General features: G+C 41.7%; 1 protein-coding gene across 2 annotated transcripts; it reads right to left on the bottom strand.

Annotated features, from left to right (window-relative positions):
• Positions 1–672: 672 nt before the first annotated feature.
• ddhd1b (DDHD domain containing 1b) lies at positions 673–22,578 on the bottom strand. 2 transcript variants are annotated; one of them, XM_037449650.2, is made up of 13 exons: positions 21,583–22,578; positions 20,132–20,308; positions 19,718–19,846; positions 18,967–19,114; positions 18,778–18,887; positions 18,210–18,316; positions 17,603–17,859; positions 15,601–15,673; positions 13,321–13,470; positions 11,221–11,285; positions 9,580–9,743; positions 6,668–6,925; positions 673–1,274 (listed from the first exon to the last, which is right to left on the bottom strand). In XM_037449650.2, exons 1-13 carry the CDS (start codon positions 22,268–22,270, stop codon positions 1,093–1,095), a joined length of 2,508 nt encoding a protein of 835 aa, XP_037305547.2. In that variant the 5' UTR covers positions 22,271–22,578; the 3' UTR covers positions 673–1,092. The 2 variants fall into 2 exon arrangements, with proteins under 2 accessions (XP_037305547.2, XP_037305549.2); XM_037449652.2 differs by lacking the exon at positions 6,668–6,925.
• Positions 22,579–22,792: the final 214 nt, after the last annotated feature.

Genomic DNA, 22,792 nt, shown 5'->3' with positions numbered 1-22,792 from the left:
GTTTTCAATATCTGGTGGACTGGGAGGGGTATGGACCGGAGGAACGATCTTGGCGGCCCCGCCGGCAGATTTTTGGCTCCACATTATTCCGGGAGTTCTATCGGGACAATCCGGGTAAGCCCGGGCGGCCGCCAGGAGGCGCCCGTTGAGGGGGGGGTACTGTGGGGATACGGGACAGGGTCACAAGGGGGAGCCACAGTAATTCAGGAGGTAGCTGGTGGGACTCTTGTTCTCTCTTCTGTGGTCTAATCAGATTGATGCAGGGCAGCTGGGAGGAGTGCACTCATCGCTGGCAGCTGCTGCAAGTCTTCAGGGAGCAGTTAAAGAGGGACATCTTTCAGAGGATCGGCGCCGAGGGATTGCCGAGTACAGCCTTCCAGACACGCGTTTTCCTGGGTCCGGAGACCGCAGTGGCTTCCATTCCTACGTCACGAGGGAGACACGGGACGCCGCCGACGACGGCGGTGCATTGCCGGAAGGCCTGAGTATTTGAGTTGTTTTCGAGAGACATTCAGTTCTACGTTCGGTGCGGAGGATTGCCGGAAGGCCAGAGTATTTCAGTTGTCGTTTGGAAAGAGAGACAATAAATACGCATTTTGTGTTTATACTTTACCTGGTTCCGGCGTTTGCTTTTGGATCCCTCTCACGAGCCGTGACATATGTAAATGTAAAGCAAAAGAAAACCAAGCAACACAAAACAAATACAATTAAGTGCAATCAACGCCTTGCAAGGCTGCTCACTGCATTAAATAATAATACAGAGGTCAAGGAAAAGACATTAAAGGTTGTTTTTTTTAATCCAGCCCAGTGGAAACAGGAGGGGATAGGGCCTACCCAGATCTACAGTAGCTCAGGAGTACTTTAGTTTACCAAGCTAAAAGTAAACATGATTTCAAATATTAATTACATTTCCAATATTTTACATTTCCCAATAATATATTAAACACTGTTAATTGTTATTTGTTATTTGACTTCATAATTTTTATTTGAATCAAGGTATTTGAATGATTTCCTAAATGAGTCTTTCAATCTATCTACAAAGGCATGATTAAAAATTAAATGATTCAAACTGTAAAGTGTCCAGTTTTCATGCTATGACATTTCAAGGTCTTCTGCAGGTTTAAAAGGCTCTTGTGGTCTGTACATGAAGGTGAGGAGGAACAGCGCCACATCATAAGAACACCAATAGGCCGTGTGTGAAGTTACTGCCGACCAATAGCGGCTCTCCACCAAGCCCTCCCGCAGCTCGAAGTCGATGCGTCTTTCCAGCTCCACTAGACCAAAGAAAACAACTGATTAGAATTTAAATAACTGATCAACAATCATACAGACGTTTTCCTGATTGATTGAAATACAGCAGGGATGGGCAGACTGCGATGGACGTACAGAATTAATGTAAAATATGTACAATACGTCGTCCAATTCATCCGACAGAAATGAATCAAATACACATTATCTCCTCATATGCGTTCACGATCGTCTCTTTCTCGTCACCTTTACGTTTATTTGCCGTTGTTCTGTTAAAAAATCATTTCGGGTATCCACTCTTTCGCCTTCTGACGTGACGCGCACATGCAATTCCCCTGATGACTAACATCTGTTCAAACTAAACTGTTTGAGCGCTGATCAGCCTTCGGCAAACCGAGGTCTGATGTCAATCATCTTGTTCATTTTGTCACGCTGTAGGTTCATGTCTTGTTTTATTTTGTAGTTTCATGTCTCTTGTGTCCCTGGGGTAACTTCACTTCCTGCCTTGTCTTCCCCTGTGATTGTCTGCCGTGTGGATGATTGGACACAGGTGGAAACAATCACCTGCACCTCCCCTGTGTATTTAAGCCCTGTCAGTCTCTTGTCTCGTGTTGCGTTATTGCCTGTTGCATGTTACCAGTGTTGTGTTGTGTTGTGTTGTGTTGTGTTGTGTTGTGTCCCCATGCCATGTAGATTGTATATGTTGTTGTTCCAGGTCCCTGTCTCGTCCTTGTTGTTTTTCCCCATAACAGCTCAGCTAGCTCGTCAAGTAATGTGAAGGAAATATTGTCTGACAATCATACGAATGTTTTCCCGATTGATTGAAATACAACAGGGTAAATTACAAAAATGTTAAGAAAATAAATTGTTGCTATTTTATGTTGTTCTTCCTACTCAGAAGATGCCTGATAAACTGGATCCTCATGAACGCTATCAAACTATTGTTACGCACTGTAAAAAGGTGAACCAATTGTCTGCAGAAGTTTGTGCCACTGATGACTTTTTCATTTGATAGATGTGTCTAAAAAATCTCCAGACATTTAGCCAGGACATCTTCCAAATCAGTCTTTTAGGGTGACAGTGAACATCCTCTTCAGACCATGTGCGCGCAGGTTAGATGTTGAGATGGAAGTACCCTATCAGCTAGCTTAGCCTAGCAGTACGTTAAGTGGTCCGTTTGCCACTCGTTCCCCTTCTGTGTACCACGTGGAGAAATTCCTCTTCATTGTATGTTGCGCCTCTATTTATTTTACTTCCAATGTAAAATGTTATCTCCATCTTCAACTACCGTCTCTGTCTCTCCATTCTAACTGATTGCAAATCCGGGGTCGGTGCCGCCCCCTACATGCACCATTCTCTCATGCCCTGACCATGTGTTTGTTGTTTCGTCGTTCCCTTGTTGTCTGTGTATCATTTCTTAAAATATCTCTGTCAATTATCTATTGCTGAATTTTATTGTTTATCAAATATTATAAAGATTACTTACACACATAGAGTACAAGGATTTCTCTGAGGTGGCTCATGCTCATGTTTGTTTTTATATTCCCAATAAAAATTAAGGATAATGAGACAGCAGACGACATCTTCCATTGCTGCCGGGCACTCACAATTTTCCAAGGGCAACCCTAACTGGACCCATCATCTAGTTGGTAGTAGGCAGGCAAACAAGCGGTACTAGCTATAACCAAACGGAACAATAACGCTGCATACCATGAGCACAAACATAATTGCTATTAAAAAAACAACAACAACCCTCTTGTGTGTCAGAAGCGTCACAACCATTCCCGTTCTTGGTCATCACCTTGCTAATTAGCACTTCCAAGTTTTTCCAGCGATAACATTTTTCTTGCAGGTTCCTGTCTTTCTATACATGATTATATTGAGGTTCGGAGAAAAGACAACTGATGCTGGACCAGCTGGCTGAACTGCTAGATGAGGCTGTCCTAACACCCACTAGAGTAGATGACACCCAGAGGGATTGATCACCGCAGAAGAGCCCTTAAAGTAATCAAGACTAACATCCCTGCAGTTATCGCTCATCTAAGTAATGTGGGAAAGGATCAGCGGCAAGATATAAAGAAAGCAGATGCTGCAAGAGTGAGAGGATGGCTCAAGAAAGTTAGGTTCAACGAATTCCACCTCTATACGGGTCTTTACGTGGATGTTTTGGGTGAGTAGTCCCGTCTACCTCTCCAATTCCAGAAGGACAGCATCTCTCTTCCCATGGCTGTAAAGGCTATGGAGACTTTGAAAGAGTTCCTGAAAGGCATGGCGAAAGGTGATGGTCCGTGATGGTCCCTTAATGACAAGCCGCGACCCAAATCGATCGTTCAACGGGGGGGGGGGGGGGGGGGTTGCGCTAGCGGTGTTGACGGGGGGTGCTTTCGCGTTCTAATTGCCGCGCTGACTGAAAACAGTCGCGACCCACCAGTTGAGAAACACTGCTTAAGACTAAAAACACGAACAAATTGTAGCACTTAAATTGTACTTGAAATGGCTCTTACCATAGCAAATTGAAATTGCACGTTCTACTTTCTTGTTCTTCTGAGTTTGTATCCTTATGGTTGAAATGTACTTATTGTAATTCGCATTGGATAAAAGCGTCAGCTAAATGACATGTAATGTAACGGGAGCTAGGGAGCTTTAGAGATTTCTGATACTTAAGCAGATGCTGAGTGAGATTGAAGAGTTTCAGAGAGCCGCACATCCAACAAACAAGCACAATTTTCATGGCCATGTGTAAACTGGACCCGAAGCACTGGCCTAAGGATCTCACTGGGTATGGTAAAGAGGAGATTTTGCTGCTGACTCTTTGGGCTCGTTTTTATCTACTTATTCTGAAAGAGTTGAGATCATCCTTATCATTGAATGATAATGCATTCCATGAAGCCAACCGCCATCAGGCACATTCAAAGAAATATAATCTGATTGATTGAGCGATGAGGCACTTAAAAGGAGCCTTTAACGTTAACTTGTGCGATACTTTGTCGTGCTTGTAGCCTCGCAGAGGGGCTGTGTCAGTGTTTGCCATTATTATATGATCCATCTCCTTTTATTTTGTATAGCACAATATCACAAATATGCCTCAGAGGGCTTTACATCTCTACACATGTGACATCTTCTGTCCAGAAATCCTCACATCAGCACAGGAAAAACTCCACAAAAAATGAAAAGCATTTGATGGGGAGAAAGAAGGGAAGAAACCTTTAGAGGGACAGAGGAGGATCCTTCCCCGGGATGGGCAGACTGTGATGGACGTACAGAATGAATGTAATACAAACGTCCAATTCATCCGACAGAAATGAATCAAATACACATATTATCTCCTATGCGTTCGTGATCGTCTCTTGCTCGTCACCTTTACGTTTATTTGCCAATGTACTGTTAAAAAATAATTTCGGGTATCCACTCTTTCGCCTTCTGATGTGACGCGCACATGCGATTCTCCAGATGACTAACATCTGTTGAAACTAAAGAGACGGTTTGAGCGCTGATCAGCCTTCGGCGAACCGAGATAGTCTGATGTCAATCATCTTGTTAATTTTGTCACGCTGTAGTTTCATGTCTCTTGTGTCCCTGGGGTAACTTCACTTCCTGCCTTGTCTTGTCTTCCCCTGTGATTGTCTGCCGTGTCGATGATTGTTTCCACCTGTGTCCAATCACCTGCACCTCCCCTGTGTATTTAAGCCCTGTCAGTCTCTTGTCTCGTGTTGCGTCATTGCCTGTTACCAGTGTTGCGTTGTGTCCCCATGCCATGTAGATTGTCTATGTTGTGGTTCCAGGTCCAGGTCCCTGTCTCGTCCTTGTTGTTATTCCCCTCCTCGCCTTGAACTTTTGGATTTTGAGTTTACTTTTTTTTACCATCAAAGTCATTTTCTCCCCTGAGTCTTCCCTCCTTGCCCTCGCACCCACAGGCTCTGACAAATTTGAGCTTTGAGATAATGGGACATTCGATCAACTTCAGTTGATCCACGTATGAGGAACCGGGCCCAGGTGGAACATGTTGAACTAGCGACTCTTCCTGCTGTCCTTGTGCACTTTGCTCTCATTTCTCCATAACTTGAAGGCTGTGTTTGAAGTGCCAAAATATCCCCACATTTAGCCGGGACGTTTTCATACTATGATTTTCTATTTTTAGAGACAAAGTGGTGGTCCCCTGCAGACAGTGTGCCTTGCAGGGTGGTGTTCGATGTTGAGATGGAAGTACCCTAGCAGCGAGCTTACTTTAGCAGTAATTTAAGTGGTCCGTTTGACATTCACCACCCTTCTGTTTGACATGTGGAGAAATTCCTCTGCAGAGTTTTACATTTGTCTCTCCATCTTGAGCTACCATCTAGCTTTCTCCAATGTAACTGACTGCAGCTAGTGGTTAGTTCGTTTCTCCGTTGTTTACTCCCGGTTTTAGACCATGAATCTTGGCCACATTCATCGCATGAATTAACACGTTTATGTTGACAGCCCTAGTTTTTTTTAAACTTGGATTGTAGCCACTCAGATGTCATCCTCATTTTCAACCAATCACATGAGTGCAGCTCCCCCCTCCCCTCCCCACGAGGCTGGCAGCATTACCGTTAAGGTAATTTGGGCAAAAACAAAGCTTGTTATGGATGTGTTCAAGGTGATGACAGTACAAAACAGATGTGGAGTTCTGGCTCGTAAGTAGTTTACTTTCTTAGTGGCCATTCTCTATAACAAAGTCAGAAATTTAGCTTTTTGTGTGAAAATTTCCTCTATTTTTTGCACTTTCTAGAGGCTTTATGTTGACAAAATGCTCCCTTTCCTACAGGAAAGAAGGATTGAATCAAGTTGGCAAACTGTCCCACTATGACGAACATGACTGGAACTCTGTCCAAATCCTCAGTGGAGAGATGATCCATGAAAGGTGAGAGGTCTGTGCCGAGTCACTTCTCTCACAGCTCTTCTCTCTTCAGGAAGCAACCCACGCTATCGTCATACAGGTTTAAATGCTGGTTTACGCATCCTTGCCATCAGAAAGGTGTGTGCTTCGCATGTTAATACTTCTCTGTGCAGCAGAAGTTGTGTGTGATCAGCTGGCTGGTCAGTACAACAAAGCCAGTAGACTAGAGATTAGGGATTTGAGTTACTCACTGGGGTTGGAATCCCACCCCCTCCACTTTTTATAAGAGAAATAACAACGAAATTGAATGACTGATTTATTTCTGCTTAACACTTTGAACTACGACTACTACTACTACTGCCTAATAGCCTTATTAATGTCATTTGATATGAATCGCTCATAAACAAGTATATCTTTATTATTATTTTGAACAAATTCAACAAAATTTCACAAGTTTCTAAAAATGCTCCAGGATTCATGGTGTGATTAGGGGCAAAAATTGCCACTGAATGGTCTAATGAGAATGGTAATTCAGTTTCTGACAAAGAGTATAGTACTTACTAGAGGTGTTTTTAAGGACAGCTGAGGCGGACTGATACATGGTTGGCTCCACCTCTGCCCTTCCCTGCTCTAGTTCCTTTTTCTCTTCTTCAATCTCTGCCACAGTCACTCCTTCATCTACTGCAGTCACATTTTCAACTTCAGAGGTCCCGCCCTCCGGATATGATGGGTCCTCCTCCACTCCTCCCACCTGGCCACCAGAACGGGAAAAGCGGGAAAACAGGATTCCTCCTATTCCCTTTCCAAGACTGGCAGCACCTGAGAGGCAGTAAGACTCATTCATTTCAGTCATCAGTGAAGTACAATCTTCCATAAGTTTGAGCATTCTATGGGAGCCCAGTACTAGTCATGTGATAAATGTATGGTAATGTTGCGACGTTGTAGACGGAAATGTGAAGAACTTACTCGATGTAAAAAGACGACAAAAGCTTTCAGAGGAACTAAAAGCATATGGCACCCCCGTTCTGGAAGAGTGGGTGTAACCACGCATTCTTTGGGGGTGTCGTGTTTATTGAGAAAATACCAATCCACCCCCCAATATACAGAAGAAAATATGTAAAATATTTTTTTCTTTAATGAACCCTGTCAATGGATCTGTCTCTTGGCTCGGAATGCGACTCCGCAGCGTGGTTTTCGCACACCGCTGCCGGGCATCTTTCTTTCCAACGTGCGCTCACTGAGCAACAAATCAACTTCAGCTGCTGGTGAGGAGAGACAGAGACTTTGCTACATCCTCCGTTTTGTGCTTCACGGAGACCTGGCTTTGTGGATTGATAGCGGACCCCCCACGCTCCAGCTGGTGTGCTTCAAACTGCTCAGAGCAGACTGTGACACGGAGCTCTCCGGCAAGACCAAGCGTGGATGAATCTGCTTCTACTCCAACATTAGCTAATTAGGGATTCCAAACTCCTAGTCCGACCAGCACAAGCACGGCATCGTTTTTTTCTAGAAATGAAGCCTGAAAAGTGAATATTGTGGCCGTAAAGAAAAAAGTTCTGAGACGGCTCTCACTCTAAATTTCCGGGACATTCCGGAAAACTCCACTCTAACTTCCAAATGTTGCAGAACTGCATTCCAACAACTATGATGTGATCAAATGTGAGACAGATTCAGTAAGCAGTATTGCTTTGAGTGTTGATTGCAAGTGCCACAAGGAGGATCTGGCTGTTTCTCTAATTAATGTCAAGCTATCTCGATTACTCATACGTTAGAAAGCGGAAGAGTCGATCACCAAAACCAGGATTTTTTAAACAGTACAACGGCAAATAAACTTAGGAATAGCGTCTTTTTCCTCCGCTGACAAGCAGGAGATGATCATAAACGCATATCATATCTGTCGGAGTAATTGAATTTATAGTACATCGTTTACGTTGTATCACATGTGTTGTTATCCTGTACGTCCACTCGCGGAAGAGATTCTCCGCTGTCTCTCTAAAGGTTTCTTCCCTTTATTCTTCCCATCGAATGCTTTTTTCTGTGCCGATGTGAGTTTCTGGACAGAAGCTGTCACATGACTGTAAAGCTCTCTGAGGCACATTTTTGATATTGTAACCTAAGTACTGCAAGCTAGACTATTATGCCAACTGCATAATAGTCTAGACACAACACAAGGGAAGAAAAGGGATTTAAGGAGGCTTTTGCAAAGGAAACAGCAAAGTGGAATGCCGAACTTGTCCGGTATTGTTGAACTTGCAGTGTCATACTCATAAGGATGTTTTTCACGAGCTTTTTCGTCTGTGCAAGATAGCCATAGCCCTCCCCGTGAGCGCAGCTTCTCAGCTCTTAAACTCATCAACAATGACAGATGACAGACTGAGCAACCTGGGTGTTCTCAGCATTGAGGCTAGAAGAGCAAAGTCCCTTGACATGGACAAATTTATTAAACTTTTTGCTACCAATCACCAAAACAGGCAAATTCATCTGATAAGATGGATGAACCCAGAATTTGTCTAATGGTCTTGTTTTTGTGTTGTTAAGGTTTGCTTGGTTTATGTTACAACTGTTTATGTACAATTTTCACAAGTTACATTATGAAGAAGCACCTTAACCCTCTAGTTATATTTGGTCTGGTGGCATTGCATTGGACTTTAAGTCTTGTCTTGTGGTCTTGGCCCTATGTGAAAGCATTTTGGAGCAAAAGCAAGAACTAGCTACCTCTATTGCACTTTGTTACTATTATTAATATTATTAGAATTGTTCATGAGAGTTTAAAGGTTTACATAACATTACTTCATAGTATATACTTTGTTTGGAGTTAAGATTTGATTGGTTTTTGTTACAATAGTTTATGTATATGTAACGGATTGTATATAGGTTCTGTTAAATTGCTGCTTAAATGGGGACAGCGCCATCTACCATGGCCCCCCCACACTAGCTTTGTGTCCCATCTTGGCCACCCCAGTAAAAATGTTCTGGATACGCCACTGGATGTTAGCATTCATTTAATGCATGTGTTTAGAGCAGGCCTGCCCAAACTAACTAACCAAACAGAAACAACAACGCTGCATACCGTAAGCGTAAAACAAATCGGTATGAAAAAAACAAGTCTTTCAGTTGTCAGAAGCGAGGGAATTGTCACAATCATTCCATACATTCTTGGTCATTACATTACTCGGATGACTTGCACTGATTGGAGTCAGCCAGGGCTGCTTTTGAATGAAATTAAATATATCCATTAGTAAGCAAGGATTGCGAATTAGCCCTACCAAGTTTTCTGTTAGCTCCCACAGTTGACCACGCATGCGTGGTGACCCATTTTTTTTCCAATCGGAGCCGCTGCCTTGGTGATTGACAAGTGGATTCCAATCACCCTATTGGGAACCCCTGGTTTAGAGCATGCTTACTGTTAACCACTTCCTCCACATTCTCTCAGCTAAGATCTGTTTAAGCTTTTTAAGTTACTGCGTGCTTACCCATAATACTGGCTTTCCCGAGGCTGGTAATGGACTCTCCATAGTGACGTCTGGCCAGGGTTGGGGAGGTGCAGGGGCTGGGAATACTCTCTGAGTCAGAGACAGATGGGTTGAGCTGCGTCTGTCGGATCTGATCATACCGCGTTGGGCTGGTGGTGTTGTACCTGCACATCACATCCATGTTAGCTTCAGAAACACGAAGTCCTCACTCTGCCTTCAGCTGTACTTATGTTAAATTGGGGCACACTGTAGCTTCAATGACAGTTGGGTTATATAATAACGTCATCTCTTCTACCAGATCTTCAGACATCCAGGAGACTTGAAATCAGATTGAGTATCTTTTCTTTAACCAAGCTAGTCTGCTAAACTTGTTGTTGCTTCTGCTGTTTTTAAGTGAAACTTGACTGCTACTCGCTTAATCTGCTACCGTTTCTTGTTTTAAGCTAACTTGACTGCTAGTTGTTGTTGTTGTTTCTGTCTTAAGATAAACTAGACTACTAGTTTCCGTCTTTAGTGCCAGTTCTCACTGTAGATTCTGCCATTTTAGATTTTTAACTTTATTTTTTATTTTAATTTTAACTGCTAGTGTGTCCTATCTTTGTTTATCAAAAAGCACGTGGTGTATGTTCACCGATTAGGGTGTCAAAGTGCTTATCGTTTTTAAATAAATAAATAATCTGGTTGCACCCAGACAGTCATCTTAATTTGATGAATATGATTACTAAGCACATCAAAAGGCTGAGAGAGAGGGAGAACATCAGGAAAGACAGCAAAAAAACTTGTGCCACAGAAAAAATAATTTGAAAAAACATAAGACTCCAGTGAACTTTTAGGAATGTCCAATTGAAAAAAGGCAGTATAAATCCAAAAAGGCAGGGCTATTCACATCATTTCATCAGAAGTTTTCTTTTTATGCGGAGATCTTGAAGTCCCTGAGTATTATCAAGTTGGTACCATTCAAGCAAAGTGCCCAAATGTTTGATAAACTCATCACAAACCACATCAAGAAGGCTCCGTTCACAGAGCAGCAACTCTCCTGCTTCAGTCTGCTGTGTTATCTCGCAACTAGTGTCCACCAATAGGCCAATGGGCTTCTTAAGGATATGTCAGTGGTTATCTGACTCTGTCGTCTCTCTACTCAAGATTTAATATAATCTGCATCATGTTCAGATTACTCATGATTAAAATCATGCATGCGCATGTCTATTGTGTAACTCTGTTCCGTTTTCAACCAATTTCTTCTAATTGTCTTCTGATATCAATCATATCAGGTAAGTTGGGTTTTATAATCCTATCAGGGGAAGAATCTGTCTATTATATTTTTACAAGTTGTTCTTGTATTCTCAGTAAACATTTTCTTGGCTTCTAATTGCTTCTAATAAGTGACATCATGTATGTTGTATATGACAGAATTATCTGCTGATCTCGTTTGAATCCATTCAGTGTCTAAGGAGTGAAATTATGTTCTCAATATTTGACTTGTCTCTCTTGATTTAAGTAAGCTTTAAAAAAATGAGATAATTTGGCAACTGTGGATAATGCAAAATATTTCATGAGATCAAAGCATCTGCTGTTTTGATGAAATCCCCATGAGAATTCATAAATAACCAGAATTATGTCATATGCTACCCCTTCTCTTACCAGTGGATTTGAACAGGTGCAATGCTATTGTAGTGCTTTAAGATAAGAGGCTCCAATCTGTATGCCTGAAACAAAAAAAGACAGCACAGTTAATGTTTAATATTTTTATGCATTTTATTTGAAATACTGTTTTTTACATTTTTAATGCTGTGATTAAACCTTTTTATCACCATTTATTGCATTGTAATGAGAAAAAAAATGGTGTATTGTGCACATTTAAACTCTTTAAACAAATAAAGTGCTTAATAGCAGTGTTCCCTTCACACAGTGGCAGCTCAAATATTATCTTATTTTTTTGCATATTTTCCCACTATATGGTCCTATGTAAAAAGTAATTTCCCCCACCGGTTGATTAATCCTGAAAGAACTGTGATTAAATTAAATGGTAGCACTTAAATTGTACTTATAATGGCACTTTTCAATGTTTTGAAACTGCTTATTTTGATGAAAAATTGTACTTTCTTGTTACTCGTTCTTCTGAGTTTGTATCTCTATGTGGAAATGCACTTATTGTAAGTCGCTTTGGATAAAAGCGTCAGCTAAATGACATGTAATGTAAATTCAGCCTAGAAAATTACAAGGCCATTTCTACGTCTTTAGGACTCCAGTGAACCAGCGAGCCATTATCCAGTGTGGCGGCTGCAACTAACCACAATTTCAACTGGTGGTGATGACGGTGAAGTATCATTATTTGAATTGGCACTTTGTGTTTGTTTGAGTGCACGTAGACGATTGTTAGGGAAATTAAAACTCTTAATTTAGACTACCTGTGGGTTGCAGCTGACCATCCTCCTTGCAATTGCAAAAGGGGCATTGTCAGAAGGCCTCACGTGAGACCTACAGAGAAGGGCTATCCTGACACCCTGCAATTAGCTATGGACTGGCCACCTTAGTATAACCCTGCGGTTCGTAGATAAAGCAGCCAGTGTTTGTTTTTTTTTGCAGTAGAGCACACATGTTGTTTGTTAGTTCCTCTTAATTTAGGTTGGAAAGTTTGTTGCATTTAGTTTTTCACTCTGAGAACCAGTGCCATATTGGTACCGGTTCCTATACGGTCGGCATTCTACCGCAACGCAGATTTCGGTGCTTGAGTCAAAAAACTTTATTTACACTACGTGGAAAATGAGTCCCTGCAATCACTAACAAGCTCAAATTGCGGAGAGAGACAGTAATTTAAACAGAATCTACACCTTAAACAAATGTCCTCTAGCGCAAAACTATAAGGGTTACCTAAAAAAAAAGACTCTACTGAACTGTGGTTTGTATTTCTGTGCGGTAATTAATACGGCTCTAGTGGCAGTTTACATAACGTGTACCTTCTGTTTTTCTTTATATATATATATTAAATATGTCAGCAGATTTGTATTAGCTACATGAGTCTGATCAGCACTACCATTTTTTTCCAAAAATGAAGCCTCAAGAGTGAATATTGTGGCATTAAGGATGAACTACAAATATTTGTTTAACCAGATCCTGATCTACCCTCTAGATCCCTCCAACATTTCAATCCCTCACTTTAGCTCTCTACATACACATTCATGTAAATCTCAGAAGGGCTGAAAAACTAATGAAACATAATCCATGAGAACAGTACATGGACCCAGGGGGGGTTCAGGTGAGGGGCAGTCTGTGTCAGAGGCTGTATGGGGGGGCAGCATGACGGTGTTAACGTTATAACTAAGAGTAGTTTGTTCTAGTCTTATGTGAAGTGCCTCAACCAGGTTCATAGGAGCCGACGGAATGGGACGGGCAAGTCGCAGCCCAGTCGCAGTGGAAGTGATGTATGCCGTAGACAAATGCGTCCTTAAGGATGCAGCCTAGCGACTTTGAGACACAGCTACTCACGTATTCATGGCCGGGGGGCTACGGGCTTTCAAAATAATAGAAATTACTCTTGCATGCAAATTGTCAGTGTTAACTAATTAATGCGTGAACATAATAATGTAAGTGTTAACTTGCCAAGCACTCTTTTTTTTCATTGTTTAGTTGCGTAAACTAGTAGCAATACCACCAACTTACATGGCCTCCATTAGGTTTAGTTTAAGTTTGTTAGTGACACTCACAATCTAGACACACTCAGTTGAGGGTTAAGTAGCTCACCACAGGGTCAGTGGGATGGAATATGTTGAAGAGGCGTTTGCAGATAGACGTTGGGAGGATGTGGCCCTGTACACCATTGTTTCCTGGCCGGATCCCACGCAACGCCAAGAAAACAGCCAGAGGAGAGCCCATGCAGAAGAAGTTTTCTACCTGTCACACAAAAAAACATGCGGATTCAATATGGGAGAATAAGAGAACTCAGTGGGTCTAAAGGGTTTATAGTTTTAAACAGTGGCTTTGTAGGATAAAAAGAGGTTTTGTGGTTTGAGCTGGAACTCTTATATTTTGAATTGGGGAGAATTTGGACGATGGTTTACATATAATATCTCTCCCCAGAAAGTATTCTTTCTGTACAAATAAATGATACACTGTACATATTAATATAAACTGAATACATCAAGTTAACAAATGCATTTCTAACCCAAAAAAGAATATAGTGTATACATATAGTATATACATATAGTGAGTAACTATTTATTTGTATGATACACCTGCAAATAAGTATTTGAACACCTGTCTATCAGCTAGAATTGTGACCCTCAAAGACCTGTTAGTCTGCCTTTAAAATGTCCACCTCCACTCCATTTATTATCCTAAATTAGATGTACCTGTTTGAGGTCGTTAGCTGCATAAAGACACCTGTCCACCCCATGCAATCAGTAAGAACCCAACTACTAACATGGCCAAGACCAAAGAGCTGTCCAAAGACACATGGTACACCTCCACAAGGCTGGAAAGGGCTACGGGGAAATTGCCAAGCAGCTTGGTGACAAAAGGTCCACTGTTGGACCGTTCATTAGAAAATGGAAGAAGCTAAACATGACTGTCAATCTCCCTCAGACTGGGGCTCCATGCAAGATGTCACCTGGTGGGGTCTCAATGATCCTAAGAAAGGTGAGAAATCAGCCCAGAACTACACGGGAGGAGCTGGTCAATGACCTGAAAAGAGCTGGGACCACCGTTTCCAAGGTTACTGTTGGTAATACACTAAGACGTCATGGTTTGAAATACTGCATGGCACGGAAGGTTCCCCTGCTTAAACCAGCACATGTCAAGGCCTGTCTTAAGTTTGCCAATGACCATTTGGATGATCCAGAGGAGTCATGGGAGAAAGTCATGTGGACAGGTGAGACCAAAATAGAACTTTGGAGGAAGAAGAATGATGAATATCATCCCAAGAACACCATCCCTACTGTGAAGCAAGGGGTTGGTAGCATCATGCTTTGGGAGTGTTTTTCTGCACATGGGACAGGGCGACTGCACTGTAGGATGACCAGGTGAAAAACTACAGGAAATGTAGTACAGGAAATCTGTAATTGTTCAAATACTTCTGTGCATCTGTCAGCTGGGCTCGGGCACGGTCCCAAAGCGGCGTGTCTAAGAAGCAGTTAGCCCTCACTGATAAAGCTAATGAGTGACAATAAAATACATTGAGATTTTGGCTTGCCCTTCGCCACCCGACACGCCGTTTAAATAACATAACAAGAGCGACTACCGGCAGTCTCCATGAACTTTGCCGGAGAAACTAGAGGTAAATCAGCCTGACCTCACAATCAGAAAACGGACCGGCTTGAAAGGGAAGCTGCACATATGACGCTTCTGTAGAGACTTCTACACCTAGGATGTTTGGCTAGCTAGTTAGCTACGTGCTAACACCGCATATTCACCCACCGCGCACATGACGTTGCAGTGTTAAAGTTAACATTGCTACCCAGCTGCGACACACAGGACTGCGGTAAGGACACACAACCAGGACGTGGATAAAAACAGGCACAATTTATCCAAAATTAATTAATTGTGTGAAGTTTTGATGGGCTTTTGAGTTGGTTTTTTCCTCAACACACTGATTGGGTTTCCTCAATTCTCAACCTCAAGGTTCATATGTGCATCTCAATATATACATACATGTTCTAATTTAAAACATGTTCTAAATTAAGACACCCACAATGTGGAGGCCACAATTGCAGCCTTCACATTAATTGTGTCAGCCATAGGTTTTGTTACATTTGGCAATGTGCTGCTGGAACACATGAAAGTCAAAATTTGGAAATTACAATTGGAAAATTGTATAAGGAATTCTGACCTTTTGAGTTGTCTGGAATGTTTGTAGTTGGAAGCAGAGATTTTGAATACAAAGATTTGCCATTTGAGTCAGTCTCTTGGTGTGAACCAACTGTTTTTTTGTTTTGTTGCTTTTAACCAAATCTAGGTTAAAAGGAAATGTCTTGCAGCAGCTGATGACAACTGACAATGTAGACTACAGTCCAGTGTCAACTTTACCTTGAATTTTAAAGCAGGCACTTCACAAATCGAGGTATGCAGACCCTGGAACTGATTCTCCAAATCCCTTAACCTAGGATAATGAATAATATAAAATAGATTAAAAGGACTCAAATGAAGGTTGCATGTTTGTTTAGCTGTCTAGCTAGGTCTATGTTCACAATCCAAGCAAGAACGACCAGCTACATTGTGTCAGTGTTAAAGTGCTCAAGCACACATAATTATATTGTCAAATAACAATAGAAACTCGTTAAAAGTAATGTTTAACAGAAACATATGAGGTTGACACTTCACCTGTCACAACAACACTGATTAAAGTTTTAATAAATCATCCTTTGATTGGTGTATGTAATGCACATCACACAAGAAGTGTTCAACATTTATTTGTAGCTCTATGATGATGACTTCCATTAAAATATAGCATTGGACTGTAAGAGACCTATCTTCCTAAACCCCACTAATGTCTGGAAAAAACATTATTTGACCGACGCAATGATTTATCTGAGTTCATGCATTCTCTTCCCAAATTAAAGTTGTGTTCTGATAATAGTTCAATCTTTACTACATTATGTAACTTTGAAGAGTAATGTTAAAGGTGCTCGAAATACATGAAACCTGTTCAGTGGTTATGTTAAAGTGTCTGCCTCAACCGCAGTCAGCTCTTCAACAGATACTTCTAGAAAAACCAGCTGAATGATTCGGAATCTTTGGGTGGTTACACATAAGGATATATGCATTGAACGTAACGTCTTTTAGGTTGGTGTGGGAGGGCTTAGTGAGAGTAAGCCTGTGACCTCGCCATGCTATGGGGATTCAGAGTGTGAATGATGAAACATATGTGGGTGTTGATGTCAGATCAGGTGAGCAGTTTATGGCACCTATGGGTCAAGATGGAGAGCATGTCTTAGTGGATGTTCTCAGTGAACCAGATAGAGACCAGTATTGGAGAAAATATTGTCCTAAGTCGATTTCAGTTAATGAGATACGTGTGGCTCGTTCTTCCGTGGCTGATCCATCCAAAGTTAACCTAAAGGTGAGTCACCAGAGTTGTGAGCCACACCCTTTCAGGGGGGGACAGCAGAGACAAACTTTCAATTTCTGAGTGGGATGGTTCTGTCAAAGAACAACGTTCAAGTCCGGCTGGATGAACATCACCGTTACAAGCGTCTCCATCAGCGTCGGCTCGCACACCCTCTTAATGCTTTGCATCGCGCCCGGGCAACAGATGCTCCGCAGAGCCACGTTCAAGCGCTCTCCGGCTCCTCGACCAGCCGTAGCTGTTAGTCTCTTGAGCATGTTATCACTTAAAGCAGGACTCCTCTCAGCATTTTAGGCCGCTTAGACTAAGAAGTGGGAGCCGCTCAAGGTTCAGGGGTCCGTGTGTAGTTTGTGTTAGCAACGACCATGGCACTATCTCACTGTTGGGGTGAACGCCTGCTTGCCATGCTGCGGGACATCAGGCGAAGGCTTACCCTGTCAACCCTGGTCCTGACTCACATGCTGTTCAATCTCTCACTCCCACTCCCGCTGGCCCACTCAAGGTGAGGACTAGGGGAGGGCCCGATAAAATGTCCGTAATTGATGATATGGACTCTGAAGTGGCCAAGGACTTTGTCCACCAGATAGACCCCCTCACCATAAATAGCCTTCACACTATGATACGTTGAGGATGACCTTGAATGAAATGGAGGAGCGGGAGTTCACAAGGAAGTCTATGAATGAGTATGCCTCACCTCTTCTTATTTGGAAGAATAACAGATCTGTGGCTACTACCAATGATATGACATGCATAATGATAATAATGATAATAATAATGAAGTTCAAACTCTTCATGTGAAAAAATGGTATGCAATTATGAATAATACTTCTGCTTGTGCAAGACAAAAGTGGACAAGGATTGGCAGCATGACTGAAATGTTTAGTAGCTTAAGGTACATTTAACATCAAGACAGATGTGGAATTGACCTCCTCACCTAAACCAGAAGAATTATTTGTGCAATACCTGAGGCGTGTGACTCTAAGCTGCTCCTGAAGGTGACGCTCTTCATCACTCGGCCACCGAACCTTTGTTTCCTCCAGGTCAAGTTCTGCTTGATGATGAAAGCGCACGGGGTCCCAGCCCGTCATAATATCAAAGGTGATGACGCAGCCCAGAGAGTGTGACACTATGGACACCTTCCCATTTTTCTCAAAGTCCGGGTTTCGCGAGCAGAAGAGTGTGTACAGACGATTCAGCTCCAGAGTCAATCCCCTAGTAATCTACTTTCACCCATAGATGCACAACAACAACAACAACAGACAAATGTGTTAGGTAGTTGCCTGTATTGTGATTTCTTTTATTGTGCCAGACTACATATTTATAAATATGTGGTTGTGTTAGATGATTATAGATCCTTGACTAATCATCCACTCTTTCATATTTAGGAATTAGATCATTACTGCCATGGTTTGCCCACAATTTAGTTTTTGCCTGACTGGACTTGATTTGAGCTTATGGGACTAACAGTATCAAACTATCAGCGCTGTGGCAAAATGCAGCAACACATCTTTGAGAAACCACAGCGAAGCTCAACTTTATCTGTCAAAGCAGTAGTGTACAATAGTCTCACCTCATCTCTGTACAGAGGGCTGGTGTAGTACATGATGTCCATGGCGCTGCCGTTCAGCATTTCTCTGAGACCCCTCACTTTGTCTGGGGTGATGGAGTCGACTGTGTCTGCGGGGAGGTCATACAAATACGTATAAAACAAAGTGGCTTTTTAAATACTTTTTACTGTGAAATCTAATGTGATACTAATATGGCTATGAATATATAAATATTCATTCATTCATGAATATGAATATATTATATATGTATAATAATGTTGGACAATAATGACTTAATAACACCTGGAAAAATCTTTCATACCTGAAGTTACTTGTTCACCTAGATGTATGAAATTTGCTCACCGAATGTAACGTTGAGACATCGTATTTGAGGTGTACTTTAAACAAATTAAGGCCATTTATTCTATAGACGAATAATAAATATGACTTTTTCCTGAAAGCACCTTACTGTATAGTGGTGGCCATTTTACGTGAGAGCAAAAAAAAGATTTCTTTTATGGCACCAATATACATCCTCCTTACAGCAGCTTTTATTTAGTCTTTATTGTTATGAGCGGGGGTGCAGCAAACCTCCATCCAGACACAGTTTTGACCTCCACTCCACAGGAAAGAACTCTACATGCTCTGTTGTGTGATTAGAGAAGTGCTTCTCCTCCATCTTTCTGGCAGCGTCTCTCATCCTAAAAGAGAAAACAATTACTTCGGGGATTTAAAAAAAGAAAGAATAATTAGCTCTGCAACCCCCTATTGATATCTTACATGCTGGTGTTCCTGATGATGCGGCCTTGGTCCATCTTCTGGCCGATACCATGAACCACAAAAACAATGTGCGTGGTTTCAGGTGGGGTGTCTTCAGGTGCCGCCTCTTCTACATAACCCCGATGGAGACGTGTCCCGCTGCTGGAGGCTGAGGACATTGAAGGGTCAGCCAGTGTTTAGTCACTGGCCAACTAACTTACAACCAGTGTTCATTTTGGCAGCTATTTTTGATTTAGTCTTTTAAACGAAAATGCATGTTAGTTTTATTTACGGATTTCTCCCGACAAAAACCGACTTTGACATGTGGGACGTTATTGTAGTGCAAAGAGGACAGAACCACCCCTTCAGTACCTTTACGAGCTTACTGTGAATGTTCCCTATGGATTTGAAGAATATACTCCTCCTCTTTTCTTTTTATATTTATAAACAAGGTAATCTACTGACCTGTGGAATGAATGTGTGAAAGATGTCAAACACATTCTTGTACATGCCTTTTAAATCAACTCATTATTTTAACTCATGTAAAATGTGTAAAATTGAATAGGCTGCTAGAACATGTATCAAATTCTATGCTACTGTTCTCCTGACCTTACTATCATCCGCGTCTGAATCATGGTTTAAGTACCTTGGCAACCTTTGCCATTTTGTTTCATTCAAGTTGTTATAGATAATAAAACTTTATATAAGAGAATGGCTCAACAAAATATTTCATCAGATCTCTTGTTTATGTCTTGTAACATTTTCCATATACCTTTAGAGAATCCCAATTTCTGAGTGACGGTACGTGCAATCTTGGAGGTGGTGGCATCGCTGTACAGGTACACCTCGTCTACACTGTGCCAGTCCACATGACTCCTGCTCAGTTTCAGACTGTCGATAGCTTGGAGACATGGAAATAAATGATTAACAGCAAGTGACACAATTAATCAAGTTACTTAATTCCCCATTTCCCATCATGGTGTGTGGATTTCATGAAACAAAGTGTACACATACACAATGCCTTCCCGCCTTCCGAAAGGTGTTTTGAGGCCCTGCTCTGAATGGCAGAGTTACACGTATACACACACACAAACGCACGCCGTTACCCCTTTAAAGCTGCAGTCTATACACACGTACAGTATATTTGTTTGTCACACACATGTCTTTCTGGGGCTTGTTTTCTTACCATCCTTGCTGTCCACTGTGGTGGTTACCACCTCCATCTCATAGGTGTCCCTCATTTGTTGCCCCCGGAAATGAGCGAGATGTTTCATCTCGATATGGTCACTCTCGTCCTCCTCGAGTGGAAGCCATGTTCCATCAATGAACCACTGACCCCTCATCACAGGAATACGGTCTTGTTCTGAGGGACATCCGTCAATGCAGTATTTGAATGGTTGTGTAGCCAGTGCTTCCTTTTTATAAAAGAAAAGTATTTAGTGAGAAGATCATTAAGTGAATTTAAGTTAGTTTGGCTCTTTTTAAAAAAAAATCGGACTTCAAGGTGGTGTTTTGTGTGTGTACTTGAGGGACGTATCACAAATAAAAATAAAAGTTTTTGGCAGCATTATCAGTATTTCTAGTTGAGGACAGAACCGCTAGTTGATTTGAATAAATAACATGTGGTGGTTAATGTATTATTTTCTTAGAAACATTTCATCACAACATTGACAACATTCAGACAAAAAAAACTAGAGTAATTTATCAAGCAAAAATATAAAACTGAATCTGCACACAGAGATGTTTTATATCTTTGTAAACTGATTGTTGAACACTTTTCCAAAGTGCTAAGATAAGCTCTTCTTGTCAGTTTGTATTAAGAGTTTGCAGAACCCAAATTCGTCTTTTATAAATGTGTGGGAGAGGGAGAGCAAAGTCACTGATGAATTGCACCAAAGTAAAGAAACAGTGGAGTTTCTTGTCATGCTAGTAGTATGGTGGTGGTTGCAATAGTTGGCTTTAAAGCAACACTAGGGATGTGACGGGTGCAGCTCTAGTACAGTAACGTTAAGGTTACTTTTAAGATTACTTTACAGTAGCAGTGGTAACACAAGGCTGCTGATGCTAGTAAGGTTAGTACTAATATAACGTTACTTCATTGTCTCACTAAAAAAAACAACGTATAGAATCTACTCAATAAATGTGAACTAACAATTCGCACTGTTTGTTTGGGTAGATGTCACCACGTCACTACGTTTTACAACAAAGATACATAAATTAGGTCAAGTCTACAATAAATATAATACAAATTGATTAACCATTACTTAATCAGGGAAGGTAAGCTTTACTTAAAAATATATATTTTGTTAGGCTGTAGTTGTTACTGTCGAAAAAAAGATTTATACGCCAGTAAAATGCGATTTGCATGGGTTATAATGACTACCCTCCCTCTTCTACAGTGTGCACATGGTGTACTGCAGACTAATCACCTTTGGGTAGATTTTATTATATTTTTTTAGGCTGCGGTTGTCACTCTTGAAAAATAGGTAGTTTTAGGTGGAAGTTACCCATAATGATATATGTGTTTGCTGACTAATACACTTAAAAGTCAAATTGAAACGATGTACACGGGTAATCATTACTACACTCCAAAATTCGCTTTTAGTGTTTATAAATCATTGAATTGCGGTGGCTTACGGTTCCAGTACACGGGGTAGCATTCCTTCTCTCTTATATCCACCTCATAGATCCCCCCTCGGACACACACGGCCTCCACGCTCGTGCCCAGGTGCTCCGACTCCCTCGCCTCCTCTGACCCGGAGAAACTGGCGCTGTCCCCATCTCCGCTTCGAGCTTCTCCCTCTGCGCTCTTCGGCTGGATTTCGTCGGCCTCGGCCTCCTTCTCCTTGGCCTCAGGGGGGCGTTGGTCGGGATGCTGTCCAATGAGTCTCCTATACATTACTTCGATTTTTAAAGAGTCGTGTCCGACAAATGGCTTCCATGTCCGCTTGTCTTCTTTGTAAAACCAGCGGACCTCCTCCGGTCCCAGCTCGGTAACAATCTCCCCGCGGTGCCTGGAGCTATTTGACCGTATGCGTTTTTTGGTTGTGGCGTTCGCATCACTTTCGATATAGTTGGGATCAATTTCCAGATACGATGAACCCAAGTATTCCTCTCGAGCCAGGCCCAGTACCATGGCATCCTGGGACAATATGGGCAGGTGTCTGACCAAGTCCCTGTGCCCAGCGACATCACTGTCTCCCAGCGGATCGTCGTCGTATCCGGACACAAACACATCGTTCGCCATGTCCCATTCACTGCTGCTGAGGGAGTTATTTTCCGAGCTGTGTTGGCGGATAGTTGGTCTGTCGTTTATACTGCTCATGATTATTAAACTCCAAAAACACGAAGATAGCGTAATAACAAAATGTACAATGATGTCCCTACCGTTAGCTTTGTCTTTCTACACAGATGTTACCATCTGTATGCCGAAGCGTTTGGATCCCGACAATATCACTTATAATTGTGGCTACAGGGTAAATAATATTAACCCGGGCTGTTTAAACAACACATATACTCATTACTTTCATGCCTGTACGTTCACGTTTAATACAATTGATGGAATAATCAATGATCGCTAAAATGGCAATCTCAGTTGCTCCATAACATCAAGTCAATGTTATCAAACTAATAATTTCCTGTTGAAACATTCAAAATAAACTAGATGAACGAGGGAGCATAAGCTACTTTTATAATCCTAAAAATAAAGGCTAATACCTGAAGCGTATACAGCTATAGACCTGCGCACATATTTTATTTGTTTTATACTGTCCAAAATCACATATTAATTTGAAAAGTACACCATGTATTTTCATCGCATCGTAATGTCAAAGCTTTAAGTTGCGCT

This window comes from Pungitius pungitius, chromosome 20 (assembly GCF_949316345.1).
Source record: "Pungitius pungitius chromosome 20, fPunPun2.1, whole genome shotgun sequence".
Taxonomy (NCBI): Eukaryota; Metazoa; Chordata; class Actinopteri; order Perciformes; family Gasterosteidae; genus Pungitius; species Pungitius pungitius.
This window is presented reverse-complemented; position numbering and strand designations above follow the sequence as displayed.

What these genes read in the sequence shown, in the direction of transcription:
- ddhd1b (XM_037449650.2), bottom strand. Translation starts at nt 22,270, where the DNA reads ATGAGCAGTATAAACGACAGACCAACTATCCGCCAACACAGCTCGGAA. An exon ending in TCCATCCCACTGACCCTGTG is followed by an intron (nt 11,286 to 13,320) that starts GTGAGCTACTTA and finishes TTTTTGTTTCAG; the next exon opens with GCATACAGATTGGAGCCTCT. An exon ending in GCACCTGTTCAAATCCACTG is followed by an intron (nt 9,744 to 11,220) that starts GTAAGAGAAGGG and finishes TGTGATGTGCAG; the next exon opens with GTACAACACCACCAGCCCAA.